At 43.7% G+C, this 23,700-nt stretch overlaps 1 protein-coding gene across 2 annotated transcripts in view; it reads right to left on the minus strand.

Moving 5' to 3' along the window:
• The window catches only part of CNTNAP5 (contactin associated protein family member 5), a 593,632-nt gene that overhangs the window by 438,991 nt on the left and 130,941 nt on the right, over positions 1-23,700 (minus strand). For both annotated transcript variants that reach the window (XM_053258168.1, XM_053258161.1), the window contains exon 2: positions 7,259-7,369. In XM_053258168.1, coding sequence (XP_053114143.1) covers positions 7,259-7,369 — 111 coding nt within the window. The remainder of the gene's footprint in view (positions 1-7,258; positions 7,370-23,700) is intronic.

The raw sequence follows: 23,700 nt of genomic DNA on the forward strand, positions 1-23,700 counted from the left end.
GCTGGTTACTATTTGGGTTGAGACTGCATTAGTGCCAGTGGATACTTTTTATTTTACTTTTCCTGACCAATATCTTTCTCATTTAGTATTCTACCTCAACAGATACCACTGCTACCCAGTTGTCCATATTTAGGGAGGAGGGATTCTCCAATTAACCTTCCCACCCTCTCATACTAAATTGGAGGCATGGGCGTTTCCTCAGAGCTGGGGAGGAGGAAAGCATATTCACTCCACTCCGCCTATCAGCGAGAGCAAAGGTCCGCGCTCCTCTCCGGGAGTACACTGGACCAACAAACCCCATTCCAGCTGATCATCTCATCTTCGGCAGCCCCTGCCTTAAATAAAGTCCTACATTTAGGGCACTCTTCCCCACTTCCAGCTTGCTCCTACTCCCCTGTCCAGACAAGTGGATGGGCCACCCAATCCCTGGCCTCCAAAGGTGCCTTTTCCTCCAACTCCACTCTCTTCACTAGCATTTCCACCCAGGGCTGCAGCTGTGGAGCCGACATCATCATTATTCCATCTCCACCATTCGGCTGCCTCTCGCTACACCCGCCCATCCCCCAGCAGCTCTTGCCTGCCTCTCCGAGCCCTTCCTGGCTTCTGAAAGGGAATTGCTGGGGTTGTCCTGGCAACCAGAGCCCTCTGCCTCTCTCACCACACCACCCTTTGACCGGGTAAACAACCCTGTCTCATGGAGCAGGGTAGGGAAGCCTGACATCAATATTATGGGTTTAATTTGGGATCTCTTAGTCCCCTGCTAACTGAGCAAAGAGGCACCTTTTAAAAGTGGTGATTCTCTTTATTTAGCAGAGGCCCTATCCATCCCCAGCACAGCATCCCTCCAGTGGCTGTTGCCAGTGTCTGTCTTATGTTTCTCTTTTAGATTGTGAGCCCATTGGGGACAGGGAGCATGTGTGTGTGTGTACACACACACATGCACTTTGGGAACTTTTGTTGCCAAACCATATCTGTTGTATTCATATTCATATCGCTCTGAGCCCCTGTTAAAACATACCTAATCATTGCTGACAGGCTCCTGGCTATGCTGGTAATGTGTAATGTGGGAAGTAATGTTTGAACTTCTCATGTGTAGCAGTACACCTCTGTGCTATATTTTGCATGCAGTGTTCTCACATCAGTATTAGCTGCCCTCAGAGATGTATGGAACCACTGACATGCATTTGCCGCATATGACTGGATCATTCATAAGTGAGTAAAGTTCAAATCTCACTCCTTATGCATAGACTGTGAGCTTGGAAAAAGGTTTACAGAGGCAACCATGAGTGGGTGAGCATGTCTGAACCCATCTTTAGAAATATATCTTGACAGTCTGCAAAGCCAAACGGGATCTTGTCTAACATGGACCAAGCTATAGACTTCCATCGGAACTTAAGAAAGGTCCTGCTGGATCTGAACAAAAGTTCATGTAGCCTAGCACAGTTTCCCACAGTAATGAGCTAGATGCTTCCAGGAGACTGCAAGGGACTTGCCCCACTCTTGCCCTTCCCACATAAACAATTGGTATTCATTGTTACACTGCCTTTGAAAATGCAAGTCCCACTTGCTATCATGATTTTAACAAGGTTAACAGAACTATATTCTCTGAATTTATCTAACCTAATCCCCTGTTAAAACCATCTAAGCTGATGGCCATCACTATAGGGGTTACCAAATTTTGGCCGTTATGGCTGGTGATGATGAGAGTTGTAGTCCAATTGTATCTGGAGATCCAGGGTTGGGAACCTTTGTGATAGTGAATCCCATTAATTAAGTGTTCTGTGAATAAATACTCCCCTTTGTCTCAGCTGCTGTTGAACTACAATTCCCACTAATGGGATGAAGGGAGTAGTAATTTAAAAATAGCTGGAGTGCCAAAGGTTGCTTATCCCTTCTCTAGTCATCTATAACATCAATCTGATAGCCACTTTTCTGCTTCACAGTGTCCTTCAGAAGGGGATGATTTCAAGCAAATAAGCTGGTGGGGTGGGTGGGTGCTTAACTCTTTCCCCTCCTGTCATATCCTCCCCTACAAGGAACTTTCCCCAAGCCACTTCTGCCAGTGATATTCCAGACCCACATTTGTGAAGTAATCTAGAATCCAAATGGGTTAAAAATAGCTAGAGGCAGTGGTAGCGCTAGAAAAACTCCTCTGATTTGAGGGGGAGAAATGGGAAATGACCTAAAAATAGAGGGAAAGGGCTAAAACCAGCTTATTTCAAATGAAATAACTTGACAAAATGTTCCAGACCTTAAGCCCTCCCTAGGACCATCATTCCACCCCCATATGGAGGAACAAGGTCATTCCTTTGATTTTATATTAATTTTTGTCTTCCCCATTGCAGAAGCGCACAGTAAAAGTGAAAGTACTTTGAACATTTCTGTTTTTGTGATTAGAAATAATTTCTCACTTTCCCATCGCCATTAGATGGGAAATTAGCCATTAATCCCTTTTAAAAGGTCTGCCTGTCCCTGTAATGCCCGTTCCATAGCTTTGAAAAAATAATAATACAGAGTTCTGCCAATGTGGACTTCATGTGTGCCAGATTTCATAACTGTATACCCATCCATTCAGGAGATTTAAAAGGGGGTGGAAGAAAAATGGCCATGCTGTTATCCCTTTTCATGAAGGCAAAGGACAAATTCCTCCACATGGGGGTGGAATGAAGATCCAAGAAGAGGCTTAGGTTTCAGAAGCCAGATTTCACCATTTTAGCCATTTATTTTACAAAATATTCAAAAACTCACCATAAATCAGGGAAATAACCAATTCTCTTCAAATACACTACTCTTGGCCCAGATCTCTTTTCACATATGTGTTGTAAGTTTCAAGGCCCTAAGACCAACCAGTGATTTTGGGTAATTTTTTAAATTTCCCCATTGGCCACTATGGGAAAAATCAGAATTAAGTGAGAATTCAGATTCGGATTCTGAATCCGATCCAATTTCCAACATCACTGGAGCCCATAGAATCTGAATCTGAAATTGTCAAAGTTGGATTGGGTCAAATCCAAATCTGAATTTTCTGAACATGCACAGGCCTACCAGAAATGCCTACCTAACCATTTCTCTGTCTAATTCACCTTCACAAAAGCCCTTTGCAGGAGGACATTAATATCCTCATGTTACAGAATTACAGTTGAGTGACAGTTGAAAGGCAATGAGGCAGTTCATATGACCATGAGCTACTCAACTTTGGGAGCTGTGGATGTTCCTGATTTTTGGTGGCTGGCAGCAAAAACCAAGATAGGAGGAGGGGAAAGTGATTATTTGAGAGGCAGACACCGGCTCCAATGGCATTTCCTCCACCCTCAATAATACGCTAGGTAAAAGTGCTGGGTAGAACAGCACTATCAGAGCCTGCACTCACTTTGCACATAATCACTTACCTCTCTTCCTACCTAGCTCACAACCGCCAAAAATTGGGGGCATGCATAGCTCCCGAAGATGAGTAGGACCTTGTCCTATACAATTCATAGTAACGGGAGCTGCCTTAATGACTGTTCAAAGGCTACCTAGAGAGGTCATAGCTGACTGTGGATTTGAATCAATGTTTTGCATCCAATACTCAACGCAGCCCAGAAAAACTGCAGCCACCACTAACCACTGGCTTTCCAGCTACTTTTGGTCTAAGCTAAGCAGGAGTAGATTTAGAACCTTGATCTTCTGATCACTGCAGTTCCAAGCAACACTGGTGTTGCCAGTCATGGAAGCTATTATCTGTCAGCATTGCTGGACCAGATATATTCTTAATCAAAGCCTGCTCTCACATTTTCCCAATTCTGATTTCAGTTCTGATCCTTCTAAGGCTTCTTTCCAGTAGGACAAAACCCATACTACATTTGTTATCCCCATTTAAAAATATAGAACTTCTGGATTGATTTTTGTGGAGTCTGAAAGTTCTGTCTTCACTCAACAGTCAACTGGTGAAGTCAAAGACTAAATAATTTAGGAAATCAACAAAACATCTCTTCCAGAAAGCCACAGTGTAATGGTGTGGGTTATTTTGGGGCCCTGCATACTCATTAACCACACAACAAACATGTCTTAAGATGGAACTTGAGGGGTGAGCAGGCGTGGGTGACCATTCCAGATTCTGGATCAATACCTTGACATTTTTGCCAGCTGGCAAGCCAATCCACAGAGCATGAAGTCAGTCTTGGAGCAGCCTATGTTAGAACTGACGCTGGCTGAAATAAGGTGTCCTTTGTGCCACTGGAGAAGCACAAAGCAACAATTTCATTTATTTCCCTAGATTGTTGCTCTGTGTTTATGCAGGCATAAACATACTGAGGCTATACACATCATCAACGTGTGGAGCCTAACTGGGCTCAGCAGGGAGAGCGGGCCCACTCTCCCCACACACAAGGAGGGAGCCATCCCTGGGCAGCCGGATTGGCTGCCCACATGATTACCAGCTCCATCACAGAGCCAGAAGGGGCGGCAGGGATCGGAGGCTGCCAGGCCCCCGGGATTCCCAGGATGCCACGCAGGAGTGCACAGGGCATTCTGGGCAGACCTCCAAGACCGGGAGGCTTGTTGGAGCCTCCTGGTCAGGGGTCTCCTCATGAGTTGCCATGGCATGGAGCCGCACTGTGGTGTCTCATGATCAGAAAAACCAGGTTTACAAAGCACTCACTTCATTAACCTGGTTTAAGGGGAGGGGTATTTTTGAAGATTTGCTGCCAGGAGCTGACATTGCAGCATATGACTGCACAGAACAGGGCTGGCCTCCCTTAGCCCCCGTTCGACGCAGTCATGAGAATAGTCTCATTGAGATAATCCTAAATCTTAAGTCCATAGCCAACCCATTTTCCAATATATGAAGAAACCCTCAATGCTTACTCCTATTCCTACTATTTTTGTGCAATATTCTGCTAGAAAATAATTTCAGAGTGGTGTCATCCACACAAAGATAAATTATGAGCTACAATATACTGGAAACATACAGGAAATAGGAGTAATCAAGAAGGCTATTTATATGAGCAACCCCACCCTGGATTGCGTGTGAAGTACCAGCATCAAGGCTGATCTTGGTGCTGCCCCACCAGGAAGCCCAAGGTTTTACCACAGGCTATTAGCTAGGTAGAAGGGTACAAGCACACCCTTCTACCCAAGTATGCAGTTGTGTGTGTGCACAGACTGCAGGGAGCTAGTTAGGCAGCACACACAGAGCCAGGTGGCAAGAATGTCCAGGTGAGGGGGAATTCATCAATGCATCACACTCCTGGTGTGGTGCATTGAGGGATGCCAGAGGACCTTCTCCTCTGGCTCCCTTCTCTACCGCTCACTGCAGTGCAGCTTATGTGTTGTGTGAGCGGCAGAGCCTTAGAACTTAATTTGATCATATACAGGGAGGCAGATGGGAGTCTGCCTCCCCGCCAGCCCTCCCCACTAACACCATCTTTTCTCAGTCATGTGAATAACCTTAAGGAGTGGCAAGATTGGCAGATTGGGAGAAAGACTGATGACTGGGGAAGGCAGGCTTAGTGTGGTTCAGGAAAAGCTTTGCTAAAGATGTTGATCCTAAGGGAAAGAGGCTTGATTAATAGTATCAATGGTTAGGGAAGAAAGAATACAGTAGAATGGAAGCCCGACATGGAAAGGTTGAGGTGGTCTAGATGAGTGATGTCTATAATGTGACAACAGGGAAAGAATAGGTACAATGAGTAAAGCCCCTGGTAACTTGGCAAAGAGGCACCTTTTAATGTGGTGATTCTCTTTATTTAGCAGGGGGAAAGTAACCGGCCCTATTCACCCCCAGCACAGCACCTCCAGTGACTGTTGCTGGTGTCTATCTTGTCTTTCTTTTTAGATTGTGAGCCCTTTGGAGACAGGGATCCATCTTATTTATTTATTATTTCTCTGTGTAAACTGCCCTGAGCCATTTTTGGAAGGGCAGTATAGAAATCGAATAAAATAAAATAAAATAAAACATAAAGGGTCAATTTTAGAGGCACTTAAAAGAAGGCAGGGGCTTGTCTATGTTCTTTTTGTTGATAAGCAGTCTATACTCATAGTGTTAGCAGTAGAACATTTCCTCCCCACACTTCCCTGGTAATATCAGAAGCCCCAAGTTCTGCAGGTCAGCAGCTTGTTTTGCCAGCACTCTCCAAGCTCTCAGGGAAAGGCTTTAGGAGTGTGGAAAGTCGCTGTGAGGCTGTTCTCATGAGCAGCCAAGCCCAGGCTTAGGCAGCCTAGTCTGGGCTTGGCTGCCTGTGAGAACTGCTGGGATCCAAGTGGATCCCAGCAGCCCTGCAGAAGCACCAAACCCTGCACCAAAGCCCAGCTCCAAGCTGAGGTTAAGGGTGCAAACACACTGCCACAGAGGCTTGCGCTGACACAGAGATGGGCACATAGAGTGCTCATCCCCTTGGAGAATCCCCCAGTGCACCATGCTCAGCGTGCAGTGCACTGTGGGATACTCAGAGGCTGGGATAATGCTTTCCAGCCTCTGTTAGGAAGAACATAGGAAGCTGCCATATACTGAGTCAGACCATTGGTCTATCTAGCTCAGTATTGTCTTCACAGACTGGCAGTGGCTTCTCCAAGGTTGCAGGCAGGAATCTCTCTCAGCCCTATCTTGGAGAAGCCAGGGAGGGAACTTGGAACCTTCTGCTCTTCCCAGAGCAGCTTCATCCCCTGAGGGGAATATCTTACAGTGCTCACACATCAAGTCTCCCATTCATATGCAACCAGGGTGGACCCTGCTTAGCTATGGGGACAAGTCATGCTTGCTACCACAAGACAAGCGCAGCTTTGGTAGTGTGGACATGTCACTTGTGTGCAGCAGGAGCTAACAGCAATTGTGTGGGGGAAGGTAGGTTGAATCCTGCCTTCCCCACTGCCTGTTCGCACGGTCATGTGAACAGTCCCAGTGTTTCTGACTTTCCCCACATCTATTGGTCTTTGGTCTGGGCATGAAACATACTGCACTGATTCCCAGGCCGCTAAATGAAGGCCGAGGATTTCCAGAGGGTTTCCCCAGCTTGTATCTAATTGTTAGCTGAATTCTGGTTCTTATCCTCTAATACCTATGTGCTACAGCTCTCTCCCCACAAGTACAATGGAGTTAGGCTTCGTCTCTTGTAAACTTTTATCTCTTTCCACTCTTATTCCCTAAGTCGCCATGAACGAATGCTACCTGTGGATTTAAGCAGAAGCGAAGTTTCCATTTAAGCCAGCTCTGAAGTCCCCATATAGACAAGCTCAAATGAATTATGCATTACTGCAATATTATGACTGTCAGTGATCTTACCATCCCGTCTGTTGAGCTTTGCAAAGATGGTGCTGTGACTGCTGGAGAGCTCGGAGGAGCTGTCAAAGGCTGTCGTGGGTAACGAGAATACCAGTGGCTCCTCACAATTATCTACAGAACAAAAAGAAAGGGGGGAAAGGATAGCAGGCATCAAATATAAAAGTAGTATACCTTTGGCCTATCAGAAGGATTTTTTTTCTTTTCCCCCAAGCTGTCTGATCTCCTACATGTTGTTGCTGAACAGTTAATGAAGACAAAGCCTAGAAGACAAAGCTGATAATATATTTGTGAAGCAAAGTACAGTAGAAAAGAGCTGTACTTCGTTCTTTACTTTGTTCACATGGGGATGGGCTTTCAGCAGACTTGGTAAAAGTCTATGAAAAATCAGTGATAAGCAACATCTCCTATCCAATGGGCCCTTTCATCCCTCCCCGCCAAGTGTACATTTGTAATAATTTCAGAATGCCATACCCACAAAGCTATGGGCATTTGGGGCTGGTTCAGACCACAGTTACCCAGCCCACATGATTAAAAGGGGGCCATTCAGGACCCTCCTGGCTTGAAAGGAACTGTACAAGCGAATCATATACATAAGTATTTGGGTCACATTTATTGTTGCTATTCAGACAAACAGCTCCCTCCATGTGATAAAGGGACATTCTGGGAAGGCATGAGGATGTTCGCAAAAGATGTCATGATGGGTGCACACTTGATGCATCTCCCTTTTAAGTGCATGGACTGGGCAAGTATCCGGGTGAAATGGGCTGGGCAAGTTTCCAGGTAAAATACAAAGTGCCGGTTATTAACTATAAACCCCTTAATGGCTTGGCTTCAGGGTATTTAAGAGAGCACTTCCTTTGTCATGAACCCTGCCCCTTGTTTCAATCTTCTGGAGAGGTCCAGTTATGGTTGCCACCGGCTCGTTTGAGCCAAAATGCTCTACCAAAGGTAGAAAAGAGTTTAGCTAAACCGCTTTTACGCTACTCTTCAGCCAAGATTCCTGACACAGCTTGCCTAAAATTGAGAAAAATCAGGGAACACAATAAGGGAGGGAGCTTCTGTTAAACATTAACAGAATGTTAATTAACAGAATGTTAATTAATGGGGCCTAATGTTAAACATTAACAGTGTCTAATACTGGGCTTTCTCTATGGCTGCCCTGGGGGTTTCGAATATGCTGCCTGCTGAAAAAAGAGCATCTTCTTCTCTGTTTGTTTTCAGGAACACCCTCAAGACTCACCTGTTCTCACAGGCTTTTAATTAGAATTAATTTTAATAATTTGTTTTAATAATTGTTTTATGCTACTGTTTTTATTGTGTTTGTTTTATGCTACTATTTTTATTGTTTCATGTATTTTAATCTTTTATGATAAGGTTTAGCGACTGAAAAACTGGGCCAATTTGAGGTGACAAGGGAAGATGTTCCAAACTGTCTTGAAAAACTAAACAAACAAACAAACAAACAAATCACCAGGGCCAGATGGCATCCACCTAAGTGTTTTGAAGGAACTCAAATGTGTTTTTGCCGATCTCCTAGCAAAAATATATAACTTGTCCCTACAATCAGGCTCTGTACCAGCAGACTGGAAAGTAGCCAATGTGACTCCGGTTTTCAAAAAGGGATCCAGGGGGGATCTGGGGAATTACAGGCCAGTCAGCTTAACTTCTGAGCTGGGTAAATTGATGGAGAACATACTTAAGGACAAAATTGTTAAACGTATAGAGGAAAAGGCCTTGTTGAAGGAGAACCAGCATGGCTTTTGCAAAAGCAAGTCTTGTCTCACTAAACTTTTGGAGTTCTTTGAGAGTGTCAACAGGCATGTTGATAAAGGTGACATAGTATACTTGGACTTCTAAAAAGCTTTTGACAAAGTTCCCCACCAAAGGCTCTTGAGTAAACTTAGCAGTCATGGAATAAGGGGACAAGTTCATGTGTGGATTGCTAACTGGTTGAAGGACAGGAAACAGAGAGAAGGAATAAATGCACAGTTTTCACAATGGAGATAGGTAGGAAGTGGGGTACCCCAGGGATCGGTACTGGGCCAGTGCTCTTTATCTTGTTCATAAATGATCTAGAAGTTTAGGTGAGTAGCAAAGTGGCCAAATTTGCAAATTTCACTAAACTATTTAGGGTAGTGAAATCCACAACAGATTGTGAGGAATTCCAAAAAGATCTCTCGAAACTGGGGGAGTGGGCAACAAAATGACAAATGCAGTTCAATGTATGCAAGTGTAAAGTGGTGCACATTGGGGCAAAAAACCCCAACTTCACATATACGCTGATGGGATCTGAGCTGTCGGTGACTGACCAGGAGAGAGATCTTGGAGTCGTGGTGGACAGCTCATTGAAAGTGTCATCTCAGTGCACGGCAGCTGTGTAAAAGGCTAATTATTAGGAAGGGGATTGAAAATAAAAATGCTAATATTATAATGCCTTTATACAAATCTATGGTGTGGCCACATCTGGAGTATTGTATACAGTTTTGGTCATCCTATCTTAAGAAGGATATTGTAGAACTGGAAATGGTGCAGAAGAGGGCAACCAAAATGATCAGGGGCCTGGAGCACCTTCCTCATGAGGTAAGGCTACAGCATGTAGGGCTTTTTACTTTGGAGGAGACATGGAGAGACATGATCACGATGTATAAAATTATGCATAGAGTGGAGAGGATGGACAGAGAGAAATTGTCTCCCTCTCTCACAACACAAGAACCAGGGGTCACCTCATGAAACTGAAGGTTGGGAAATTTAGGACCAACAAGAGGAAGTAATTTTTCACACAGCACATAATTAATCTATGGAATCCTTTGTCATAGGTTGTAGCAATGGCCAGCAGCTTGGATGGTTTTAAAAGGGGCTTAGACAGATTCATGGAGGATAGGTCTATCAATGCCTACTAGTCTGGTGGATGTGGGCTACCTCAGAGGCAGGATGCCTCTAAATACCAGTTGCAGGGGAGCAAACACAGGAGAGAGGGCATGCCCTCACCTCTTGCCTGTGGGCTCCCCAGAGGCATCTGGTGGGGTAGTGTGTGAAACAGGATGCTGGACTAGATGGGCCTTGAGCCTGATCCAGCAGGGCTGTTCTTATGTGCTTACATTATATCTTTGTTGGTTTTTAAATATTAGTTTAAATTTTGTACACCACCTAGAGATGGTGGGGGCTGGGAAGCTTGGGGGCCACACAGCCCCCGCAAGCCCCAGTATGCCCTGCGCAAGTGTGCAGGGCATACTGGAGAAACCCCCGAGCCGGGAGGCTGCTTTTAGGCCTCCTGGCTGGGGGTCAACTCATGAGTAGGCGCAGCACAAAGCTGCACCGCGGCTACTCATGATTCTAAAAATCAGGTTTGTGGAGTGCTCGTTTTGAAAACCTGGTTTTTTTTACCAGGGGTTCCCGAGCGGGTTACCCGCTCTGGAAACACCGGGCTTGTAGCCAAGCACGGTGGTTCTCACGTATAGCAAAAATCTGGCTAGGCTCTCCTAGCCCAATTTTTGCTAATCATGTGAATGGCCCCAATGTCTTCTTCATTTGCAGTTGCCACCAGCTCATCTGGTGGCTACTTGGGGATGGGTCTTCTCCATTGCTGCCCCGAGGCTTTGGAACATGCTCCCTGATGAAATAAGAGCCTCCCCATCTCTTACAGCTTTTAAAAAGGCAGTCAAGACCCATTTGTTCACCCAGGCTTTTTATTAGATACAGTTTTTATAGTCTGATGATGTTTGATAGTTTTAACTTTGTTTCAAATTTTAAATTGTTGTAATGTTTTAACCTTTTTACTTGTTATTTTTGTTTTGTTGTAAACCACCCAGAGATTGGGGTTTTGGGAGGTATACAAATATGTTAAATGAATGAATGAATGAGTGAATGAATTTTAGCAACAAGGTATTTGTTAGGACATTAAAAAAAAATCTATCCCCCGTACCCCAAACCTAACTCTAACTCAAAGTCAGAGAATAATTTGTAAGACTTAGAGACAATTTTAAGAAACCACTAAAATAGAACTCCTGCACACAGCCAGCCTACAAATGTTTACTTGAATAAGAGGTTTTCTCAGAGCTTCTAGAAAATCATCTGCTTCAGGCTTTGCCAAACTTCCAAAGGGGTTTCCAAAGTGAAGAAGTAGCCACTAAGAATATGGATAGCAACAGATGTTTCAGCAGTAGCCAGTGGAGAGAACTTGAGGGTCTCATAGCAGGCTGAACATAAGCTACCATATTTTGATCAGAGGGTCCAGATAACTGGTTTTTGGTGGGTTGGGTTTTTTGTTTGTTTGTTTGTTTGTTTGTTTGTTTGATTGATTGAAACTTTGTATCTGTCTGGGTTTATTTGGGTCCTCACACAAAGAACATTGGGGAGTACTGTTTGAGAATCACCCAGGTTCCTAGTTGCCTAGTCTAAAGCTTATTTTATTAATTGATTAGATAGTTAAGGGAGAACTCAGCCAATGGAATCCCTAGGTTGTTAAGGGAGAATTCAGCCAATGGAAGGCCAGGGAGTTGGGGGTAACTGAGTTTTGGTACAAAAAACTAGAAACCCAATTATTTGGGGGGGGGGGCTTTTTGTTTTCCTGTAGGACCTGCTAGGGTTTTTACTAAGCCATTTGATTAGTATTAGTAATATCCATTTGATTAGGAGGAGTATCTTTTGAGGTCTCTCTCTTTTTCATCACTTTCTTTTCCATTTAAACAAATGCATAAGGCTTTGCAGTAAAGGATTATTTTTTAAAAATTGTTTGGACATGACAGCCTCTCAGTCATTTAGGAGGACTTGCTTCCTGGCTTGGGGTCTTTCAGCCCTAGCTTAAGGGACTTGACTGGATAAGACTTCCATCTTCGTCTTACATTTGCTGGAAGGCTGTTTTCCTCAACAAATATTTCTAGAGAGCCCTCAGCTCCAAGACTGTTAGATATTAATCCCTCCCTTCGTTTTCTAATTTGGATTGTTTCTTTTATAGATATAATACTGTCTATTGCTGGGAACACATAGATCTTCCAAGTAATCTAAACAGGATAGGGAGTTTGATTTAACTGCATAGTTGTACGAAGCTTATCATGTTGAATGAAATGTTTATTCTCTGTACATGCATCTAAGTTCCTTTGTTTAATGTCCCTTATTTTCTCTGTGAAACACTTAACGCCAAATAAGCCACTTTAATTCATTTCAGTAAAACCAGTGAATCAGCCTTCTGTGAGTTAGTGTGTGTGCTTTTCTAGCTTCATGTTCTCCCATTAGTTTAGCCCACCGTGGCAAATAAACAAGCTGATTTTCAGGCTACAGAGGTTACAAGACAATACAGGGAAAGGAACAGTCTCTAAAGCCCTATTCATACATTATGTTCCATACTCATACAATCTGTGTACAAGGTAGACAGGTACAGATCTGTATGCATGTTCAGTTATTCACATATTTTGCTGGATGCAGGTAGAGCAGTACACTTCCTGGCTGTACATTTCGGGTACCTGTACCCAGGGCTGTCCTTAGGGCATGGCAAGCAGGGCAACCGCCCTGGGCCCCATTCTTTTAACCCCCATTCACTTTCAAAATGAATTTGTAGGGGAAGTAATTCACACAAGTACAGTAAGTACAGTAATTCACACACTAGTGTGGGTTAGGTGAGTTATATCTAGTGAGTAATTCACACAACAAAGACATGTGCAGTACAAGTGTACAGACATCTGTACATTCATACAACATGTCTGAATAGGGCTTAAGGCATGCCTCCATTAGGGATGTGTGGACAGGTTTGATGGTTCGATATCGAACCAACTCCTGGCCATTTGGGGAGGGTGGTTTGCAATGTAAATCTTTTTTTTTAACTTTTTAAAAAGTAAAGGCCACACAGAGACCCAATGGGCATGTGCAGCAGCCTCCAAAATGGCTGCCACGATGGAGGGCAGGCCTGGAACAGTCCAAAGACTACCTGAACAGGGCGATTTGGACATAAATGGAGGCTTGCAGTGGGAAGGGGAAACTTCTGGAGAGCCACTCCCCATGGCCAAATCTAAGTCCCCAGACTGGATGGTAGTAAGTAAAAATTAATTTAAAATTAAAAATAAATAAATTGTGAACCCCACCCCCTGAACTGAACCAAACCAGGAGTGGGGGTGTTGAGTGGGGTGCCAAAACTGAATGTGCCCAGTCTGGTTTGAGTACAGTCGGGACTTGAACTGGACTTGGCAACCCGGTTTTTACTAGCCTGCATCACTCTGACCCATCAAGCTGAATGAGCCATTCATAATTCTGGTTGTCTTTATATAATTGAAAAAAGGGAGGTTATCAAACACCTAGCAGGCCTCGGTATGTCCCAAATTATGCAGGCATTCTGTAAGATGCATAAGGCCCACCCTTAATGCTGGTTTAAGCATTAAGGAACTATATCATTCAAATCAAATCATTCAAACTCTATTATAAAGAAGCTTTATCTGAGGATTTGGTGATCCTTAGGCAGTGAGGATTGTTGTTGTTGTGGTGGTGGTTGTTTTAATTCTTGTTTTCCTTTTTAAAGATCATTGCATTACCCCTTTTCCCACAGATAATCAATGAGAACACTGAGGATCAGCAATATATTTTCCTTTCACCCATCATCATGAAATGATAGGATATTGCAGGAGGTCAAATTAATTCTTTTGTTGCAGTTTGATTTTGTGAAAACATTCATATGACTGAGCCCAAGCCTTCGCTGTACTTTTGAACCCACACTATTTTACAGTACAAATGAAGTTCCAGACAAAAACACATTTTCTCATTTTCAGTTCCATTACATACTGCAGTCCTAGTCAGTATATACAGCAGTGGATTTCACTCAAGCATAAAACCACTGATTTTAGTTGAATCTCCCTAGGAGGAAAATTTAAGTATATAATTAGTAGGGAAGTCCTGCAGGTTAGCAAAATCTCAAACTCCACAAGAATCTTCCAGCTCATATAAATAAGGCTATATAATATTATAAATAAAATGTGTTAATGCTACATTAACGTTAGAAGAATCAAGGCAGGAAAAGCTTCCAACTCTCACAGAAATGTTACTTCACTGCACTGCAGCTGCAGGGATTTTTCTAAGGCATGGATCTTCTGGGTTCTCCAAAGCAGCCTTTGAGGAGGTATTATAGTCAAAATCCTTGCCCTTGCTGTTCAGCAATCCATAAAAAGAGCTTAGATGGGTTGGGTGTTTCTATGCTCATATAGAAACGGGTGAGCACTTTCCCACTCATCTCAGATTAACTCAGGAATTGTAAGAGTTCTTCCTCCCCAAAACAAGAAGATCTCAGATTACTTTCAATGCCAGTCTGAGGTATATAAAAATAATGAGAAAGGGGCAGTGGTCCTTGGGAAGACTGCAAGTTTCAATGACTTATGTGTCTCTTCTGTTTCTTCAGTTTAACAAATAAGAAAAGAGCTTTTACCTGCCTGCACAAGGGCAATAGTTCTCTTCCTCCTGTATTGTATTGTGTTTTTTGTGGGGTGGGGGAGATGTTGCCCCAATTTTGAATGTCATGTTTTTCTGCATAGGTCTGGGCTCCGCTGAGTATGCTGAAACTTCTGTTTTGTTGGCCGATGGCCACATTTTGTTTCTACATTGACAGGGCCACCACTCTGCTAACAGAGGGAACAAGTGAGATCTGCAACGAAACGATGCACTCCTATGATGTACATTCAAAATATCTATCTCTCTATATAATTGTCTAAGGCGTGCCCATGACTAATCCTGTGTGTGGCAGCTCTCACGAGAGTTCAGAAGCAGACATTTGATTGGGCAGTGGGGATTCCATTTGCAGATAGAGAAGAGGAGCCTGTGGCACTGTGGTGATTGCAGCAGGGATTCCATATGCAGATAGGGGGGAGGAGTCTGTGATGGTTAAGGTCAGTTGGAATGCAACTGTTACAGGTCGGAAGGTGTTCCTGATTGTAGAGGAGAGGAATCTCTCTATATAAAAGGATAGTGGGCAGGGGTCTGTGAAGAGAGGGGTCGTGAGGGAGGAAAGAGCCCCTTCAGGAGAAGGAGGCTGACGTTGTGTGAATTAGATGAGGAAACAAGATGAACAAGATCTGTTAACTCAGGAAGGGAGAGAGAAAGAGAAAGAGAAAGAGAAAGAGAAAGAGAAAGAGAAAGAGAAAGAGAAAGAGAAAGAGAGAGAGAAGGGAGAGGAGAGAGAAAGAAAGAAGGGTGAGGGACAGGCCCGAACCTGTCAGTGGCCTGAGGGGAACGAGCAGCCATTGCGGTGGCAGTAGCAAGGAAAGGTCCAGTCAACTGCTGCTGCTGCTGCTCCTGTGGGGAGGAGCAGGAGCAGGTTTCAGGTGAGGGTGGGGATGTCTCTGTGGTTAGGGGGCTGCAGCTTGGCCAATAGGTGCCAGCAACACTGCAGCCACAATCAAGAGCGGTGAGGGGAAAGAAGTAAAGGGATGGAGGAGTGACCAAGAGGGGAATGGAAACACAGGACAGAGGAGGAGGAGGAGCAGGAATGCAGTTCAGGTGAGGATGGAGAGATTTCTGAGGTGAGGGGGACTGTGACAGGGGGTGAGGGGAGCAATCAAGTACTAGCACACAGATGCTCTGCGTGGGTTAAGCTAGGGTTTTTTTTTAATTCCAAAAGGTTGTAACTGTTCTAGAGAAACCAGTAATGTAACAATCTACAGTACAGTAACTGGACACACACAAAAACTTCCTGCTGCTGGGCCACTCCTTCCCACTGGCTCTATAGGTAAGATGGCTGCTGGCCACCCAATCACTCACATGACCAGCAAGTAAGGTAAGAGGCATGTTCTTGTCCTCATACCTCACTAGAAGCTATGCAGGGTAGGAGCAGCGGGATCGGAAGCGACATTTTCTGCACTACATAAAATACAAAGGAAAGCAAGTTTTGGAATTTTTCACCATCTTAAAGCAGTCTCAAAACCCCTTGCAACCACAAGGTATGAGCTAAAATGGCAATAAGTAGCAATATGTGAATTCTAATTACACTGTTATACATTGACAGCTTGTTTTTGCCTTTCATTTTCTTTGTTCTTCTTCTGCCATTGCACTCTTTCTTTGACACATATCCACACATTTGTCTTATTTGGTACATTTGTACTAAATATCACCATACACAGGAAAAGAAGAAGGGGCTTGAAACATACCCCTAAATAGACAGAATGGGTTCACTAAAAGATTTATTCTGGTAAACAGAAACATAATAGGAATATTAACATTATAAATACCTAAGTACTGGCAAGAGGAAATACATTCAGCAAAACCACTTATTCCTCAGAAGAATGAATTATGAAAATTTCAGGCAAGAAAAAGTTCTATTCAATCATATAGAGGCTATTCACACGATGGGAGAAAATCAGGCTAGAGGAAGCTAGACTGATTTCCTCCCATCGTGAGAACCACCGGGCTCGGCTGTGAGCCTGGTGGTTCTTAAGGTCACCCACTAAAGTACCCCTGCCCTAAGCCCAGGTTAGCGGAGTGAGCGCTCCGCTAACCCAGGCTTTCCGATCGTGAGTTGGCGCGGCTCTGCACCAAGGCAACTCACGAGTAGACCCCTGAGCCGGGAGGCTGAAAAGCAGCCTCCTGGTTCAGGGGTCTCTCCAGCATGACCTGTGCACTCGCGCCGGGCATGCTGGAGCTTCCGGGGGCTGCGTGGCCCAAGATCCCCCCTGGCCCCCGCCGTCTCCGTAACGAAGCCGGCAGTCATGTGGTAGGCCGGCTCAGCCGCCCAGAGCAGACTGACTGCTCATCTGCGGGGAGAGCAAGCTTAGCCCACTCTCCTTGCAAACCCCGTCCAGGCTCTTCACACTAATTGTGAGAAGAGCCTGATTGGGTTTTTTCCAACACACAAAAAGAGGCCAATGAATTATAATGCCCAAGCAACTTTTGACATAAAGGTCACAGAGCTAACTGTCTTATCCCTATAAAAGGATGGAGATCCCTTGATGGTCATTCATAATTTTGGCTGAGTGAGTGGAACATGAGTTCTCATGGGCCCTGTGCAGGGGTTATACAAACTGAGGATGCTGTGCTCAAATACAGCATCCTCAAAGGCATGCTTGGAAGTCACACCTCCATGCTGACACACTGTGAAACCCTGCCCCCCTTGCACACACCTACAGCAGCTGTCTCTTCAGATAAATCACTATTAACATGGGGAGTGGGAGGGGGGCACAGTTGCAACATGCATCACAGTGTTTGAAGAAGGGAACAACCTGTCTGTTTTAGTAAGTTTATAACCCAGTAACCATACCATTATCTCAGCAATCTTTACAAGAACCCAGTGAATTAAGTCAATCTATTATTCACATAGTCACCTAAAGTGGCACAGCTGGGAAATGCTTGACTAACAAGCAGAAGGTTGCCAGTTCAAATCTCCGCTGGTACTATATTGGGCAGCAGCGATACAGGAAGATGCTGAAAGGCATCATCTCATACTGCATGGGAGGAGGCAATGGTAAACCCCTCCTGTATTCTACCAAAGAGAACCACTGGGCTGTGTGGGCGCCAGGAGTCAAAATCAACTTGACAGCACACTTTACCTTACCTTTTTTATTCACATGTTGTATGTATTACATTTGTATCCCATTTATATCCCCCTTTTCTTTCAAGGAGCTGCAAGTGGTGTACACCCCTGTGTGGTAGGCTAGGCTGAGAGAGGGTGAGTGGCCCAATATCACACAGTGGGCTCCATGGAATGAATGACCCCAGGGTTCCTTATCTGTCTCTCTAACCACCAATTCTCAACTACTATACCACACTGATCCCACATTGTGGAGGGGAGTTCAGTACGAGAAATACTATAAGGCCACCAGGTGAGATTTGAACAAAGGACTTCATGTATCATAGATCACTGTCTTATTTACTACACTATATTTGCTCTGTGTGTTTGTAGATAGATAGATAGATAGATAGATAGATAGATAGATAGATAGATAGATAGATAGATAGATCAATAGATAAGTTGATGATGCTATGCGCATATTGACCCTAAACACTTCTTTCACCAAGATCTCTTTGTTACACAAAGATACAAAACCATCCACTAGCTATAACCAGTTAAAAACAAAACCAGTTTCAATGTCAATACAGTAAGTAACTAAGGATGATGTGTTGACATTGAAACCAGTTTTGTTTTTGACCTGTAACATCTAGTAGATACTATTTTATCTTTGTATAATAAACAGGTCTTGGTGGAAGAAGGGGGGAGAGAGAGAGAGAGAGAGAGAGAGAGAGAGAGAGAGAGAGAGAGAGAGAGAGAGTGTCAATTCTCACGAGCACCAGGGTGCATGGGCAGGTGGGCACAGGGAAGGCAGGATAAACCATACCTTCCCTGCAGATGAGCAAAGTGAAGGAGGTAGGAGCACGCTCCACTCTCCCACACGGGCAGCCCTGCTCTGTGAAGCACAGAACAAAGTGGAGGGATCCAGGGCCGGAACTTGTTGTTCTGGCCTCCAGGCATCCCACAATGTTCAGGTGCATGGCATACATGTCCAGCATGGCACACATTCTGCTTTGGGGGATTTCCGCATCAGGCAAGCACTCTATGCACCCATCTCTGTGTCTCCGCAGACTGAACTGAGCCTGAGGAGACACACAATACCCGGCAGCCGGGTTAAGGGTGTGAGTGTACCCTTAACATCAGCCAACAGCTGGGTTATTTAGGAGGGTCAGGTAGATGGGAAGCAGAGGGATCCGTGAGGATCCTGCTGCTTCTCATGACCAGCCTAACCCAGGCTGGGTTAGGCTGGTTGTGAGAACAGCCTTGTATTGTATATATACTAGCAAGCACAAGTTTCATATATTTCCTAAAAATAGATTTTCTTGAGAATAGGATCAGAACAAGGAAATGCTGGCTGACATATAGACTATAGAAGCACCAATATTTTCAATGAAATGCTGGTGTTCTGCAGGTGGTGCTGCTGTATTCCAGACTAATGTAGTGTGTGTGCCCACGGAGGGATTTTTGCTGATCTCCCCTGCCCACCGAAGCGATCCCTGAAACCCAGTGGAAGGTCCCTGTTACATTCTTCAGGGACCTATTTCCAGGTTGCAGGGAGCACTTCCAGGGGCAGGGGAGATCAGCAAAAATCACCCCACTCTGCACAGACAGTGAAGCTGTGTTAGTCTGCAGCACACAAGCAGCCCTGTTGCTTCCTTCGTCTGAACGTCAGCCATAGCCTATATAATTTATTTTCACGTTGTGTGGGATCGATGCAGTAAACCCAAAATGATTTCTCAATAACTGAAAATATGTGCACACACCAAAGTGAGAGCATCCTGTGACTATTCGGGAGTCACCGGAGGATCTCTGCAGTTCTCATTTGACAGTACAAATTATGCAATAAATTGAAACCCATTCTTGGTCAACATCTGATGTCATAAAAGCTGGTCTTTTTCATCTCCACATAAATTGAAATACTGCTGGAATAATACATCCATTATTTTCCAGTGAGAATTCCCCAAGAATTCAAGTTTGATCTTCAGGTATTTATCTTTTAAAATGTGTCTGTTGACACATATTTAGAGAACTTAACCAATCATAAAATCAGGGCAAAATCAAAATCATACTGTAGTGATGCTAGCTAACTTAATGTTACTATACGCGGAAAGACTGACATTGCACCCAATTTTCATATTTGTTTCTTCTATATTTTTAATTCCACCCTATCATTTTATTCATTATTATAAAACAGTAATCATTTTTTGCAGATAATGCTGTAATCAAATTATGTGCAGGCTGTGACTGAAACTGTACATTTTTTTGAACCAGGAGCTGATGTTGAAATGATGCATTTATATTTTAGGTGAGTTAAAATCCCTATTAGCATTGTATGCTTAATAGCCTACAGGTGAAACTCGGAAAATTAGAATATCGTGCAAAAGTCCATTAATTTCAGTAATGCAAATTAAAAGGTGAAACTGATATATGAGACAGACGCATTACATGCAAAGCGAGATAAGTCAAGCCTTAATTTGTTATAATTGTGATGATCATGGCGTACAGCTCATGAAAACCCCAAATCCACAATCTCAGAAAATGAGAATATTACATGGAACCAAGAAGACAAGGATTGAAGAATAGAACAATATCAGACCTCTGAAAAGTATAAGCATGCATATGTATTCAGTACTTGGTTTGGGCCCCTTTTGCAGCAATTACTGCCTCAATGCGGCGTGGCATGGATGCTATCAGCCTGTGGCACTGATGAGGTATTATGGAAGACCAGGATGCTTCGTTAGCGGCCTTCAGCAATTCTGCATTGTTTGGTCTCATGTCTCTCATCCTTCTCTTGGCAATGCCCCATAGATTCTCTATGGGGTCAGGCCAGGCGAGTTTGCTGGCCAATCAAGCACAGTACACTGTATACTTTTCAGAGGTCCGATATTGTTCTATTCTTCAATCCTTGTCTTCTTGGTTCCATGTAATATTCTAATTTTCTGAGATTGTGGATTTGGGGTTCTCATGAGCTGTACGCCATGATCATCACAATTATAACAAATTAAGGCTTGACTTATCTCGCTTTGCATGTAATGCGTCTGTCTCATATATCAGTTTCACCTTTTAATTTGCATTACTGAAATTAATGGACTTTTGCACGATATTCTAATTTTCCGAGTTTCACCTGTACTTTGTTTTAAAGTCATAAATGTTGCATTTTCCTTCAGTGCGTTCAAAACTGCTTAGGAGTGAGAACTACTTTCAGCATCACTGGTTTGCCTCCCTTGCTACTGGTAATTCAAATTTGCTAGCAACAGAGAAAACCTTGAGTGCAAAGTGAACTGGCACTTTTGTAGTGCAAAGCAGAGAGATGAATAAGCTCAGATTTAATTGTGTGCAAGTGAAAAGAGCAGAACATTAGACAAACACTTGCCATGTACCTAGGATTGCCAACATTCTCTTGCCCAAATAGGGGAAACAAGTTAAGGAGCCATCTCAGGAGCAGAGCCATTCATACAAACCGACTGTCAATTCTCCTATATATATTTTAAAAAAATATTCTGCTGTTGTTGTTTTTAAAGAAAGCTAGTAAATACAGCCTGCATTCTAAAAGTATACGTATTTTCCACCATCCTCCTTCCAAGGAACTCAAGGCTGCATCCCCCCCAAATTTTTTATCTTCCCAACCATCTTGTAGATGAGTGAGTGAGAAAGAGAAACATCAACTCAATGTCTCCCATTGAGTTTTGTTACTTCATTTGAAGCTGGTTCTACAAATTCTAGTAGTCTAACCACATCTCACTGTCTCATTTTTAGTCAGTCCTAATAAAAGTAAGATGCTCTTTCAAATCAGAGCTCTACATGGTATGCCTATGACTGAGGAAAGGAAGCATGTGTGACTGGAGAGCAGTGTTCCCTCTAAGGCGTGTGTGAGTGTGCACGCTTACACATTTTTTGATGCCCACGCAGTTAATTTTAGATCCCACTCAAGTTGAATCATGTAGGTCCTGCTCTGAATTCATGTACACACACACTGCCATGATACTACCGCCCAGAACAAAACTCAATCCATACAGAGATCAAAAAAATTAGAGAGAACACTGCTGGAAAGTAGTTTTCAACTTTCCACTTCTCTTAGAAATTCTCTTCTACTAACAATTTTATTATAGAGGTTCAAAAATACAACTGACTGCCTAAGTACTCTTTGACTGTATTTGGTATTTGTATATTCCAACATATTTACATTTATATTTACATCAATAAGAAAACAAATAATTTAAAATATATAATCCTAGAAGATGTGGAGTTTCCTATTTGATGATGAAAAACTCAAGAGGTTTGCTATTTGTGTATTCCATCATATTTAAATTTATACATCAATAAGAAAAAAAGTAGTTTAAAAAATATAATCCTAGAAGATGTGGAGTTTCCTATTTGATGATGAAAAATTCAAGAGTTTTGGTATTTGTGTATTCCAACATATTCAAATTTATACATCAATAAGAAAACAAATAATTAAAAAAATACAGTTTCCTGTAGAGTTTTTGCCACTTTCACCCTCTTGCTGCTGCTCTCCCTCCCCGCCCTCAGCCTCGTAAGGAGAACTGGAGACCCGGCAGGGTCCTGCAGCAGCCCCTACTGCGCTGACTTCTCCACCCTCAATGGAAAGGTGAGGCTGAGGTGACATCTTTGTTGCCAAGTGGTGAGGCTCGTTTGTGCTGTGTCTCTACATAGTGGGCTTCCTGGTGAGCGGGGGGTGGTGGTGGCAAGGGGTGGCAGCAGGATGAATGGCAGGAGAAATGCTGGGTGAGGAGGATGGCAGGCTGGGCAGATGCACCAGGATTTGGAACCCCCAAAGGTGCTGCTGCTGTTTTTCTCAAAAAGAAAAGTGCCAGGCCTCCTTTCAAATGTGCTTCCTTGAAGTCATGTATCTGCCCCCTGCATGTATCACCACCACCACTGCCTCTTCAGTAAGCTCAGAGCAGCCTTTCCCGTGTCCAGGCCCCGCTGGCTCCATTGTGCCACCTGCAGCCACCCAAATACAAGAGAAAATGGTGTCCTGGATGGGACAGCCACTTTCCGCCAGAATTACAGGTCATCCCAGCCAATTTGGGACAGTTGGCAACCATACATGTACCTAGGTAAGAGGGGTGTGGGTAAGCCCTATATTTATTGATTATTATTTATTTATCATATTTCTATACCTCCTGATATAGACATCCCTAAATGGTGTACAAACGTAGGCTAGCCACAGAGAAGGCCCGGTCAAAAGTTGCCAACAATGAGCCAGTGGCAACCGTAACCAGACCTCTCCAGATGATCTTAATAGGTGACAGGGTTATTGGCAGAAAAGGCACTCTCTTAAGTACCCTGGACCCAAGCCATTAAGGGCTTTATAGGTAATAACCAGCACTTTGTAATTCATTCGGAAAACATATAGGGAGACACTGCACTTCTTTCAAAAACAGTGTTATATGGTCTCTTCAGGTAGACCAGGTTGACTAGAATGAGGCAGACCAATCTGGCTGCCACGTTCTGTACCCATTGGAGTTTCTGGACTATGTTCAAAGGCAGCCCCACGTAGAGTGCATTACAGTAGTCAAGCCTAGAGGTTACCAGCATATGTACCACTGTTTTAAAGTCATTTACTTCCAGAAATGGATGTAGATGATAAAAGGTGCTCCCTGCCACTGCCTCAACCTGAAAAACCAGAGATAGTTTTGGATCCAGGAACACTCCCAGACTACGTACCTGATCATTCTGGGGAAGTGTAAACCCATCCAGAACAGGCAGATCTAAACCATCTCTTGGGTCCCAAAGCCCAATCCTTATTTGGATTCCATTTCAGTTTGTTATCCCTCATCCAGCCCATTATCACCTCCATGCAGGCATTCAGGGATAAGGGTTATGCCATTTCCTGATGAAGTTGGAATGGAGGAATAGATCTGGGTGTCAACAACATATTGATAACATCCCGCACCAAACCTGCTGATGATCTCTCCCAGTGGTTTCATGTAGATGCTAAAAAGCA

This window comes from Hemicordylus capensis, chromosome 1 (genome assembly GCF_027244095.1).
Source record: "Hemicordylus capensis ecotype Gifberg chromosome 1, rHemCap1.1.pri, whole genome shotgun sequence".
Taxonomy (NCBI): Eukaryota; Metazoa; Chordata; class Lepidosauria; order Squamata; family Cordylidae; genus Hemicordylus; species Hemicordylus capensis.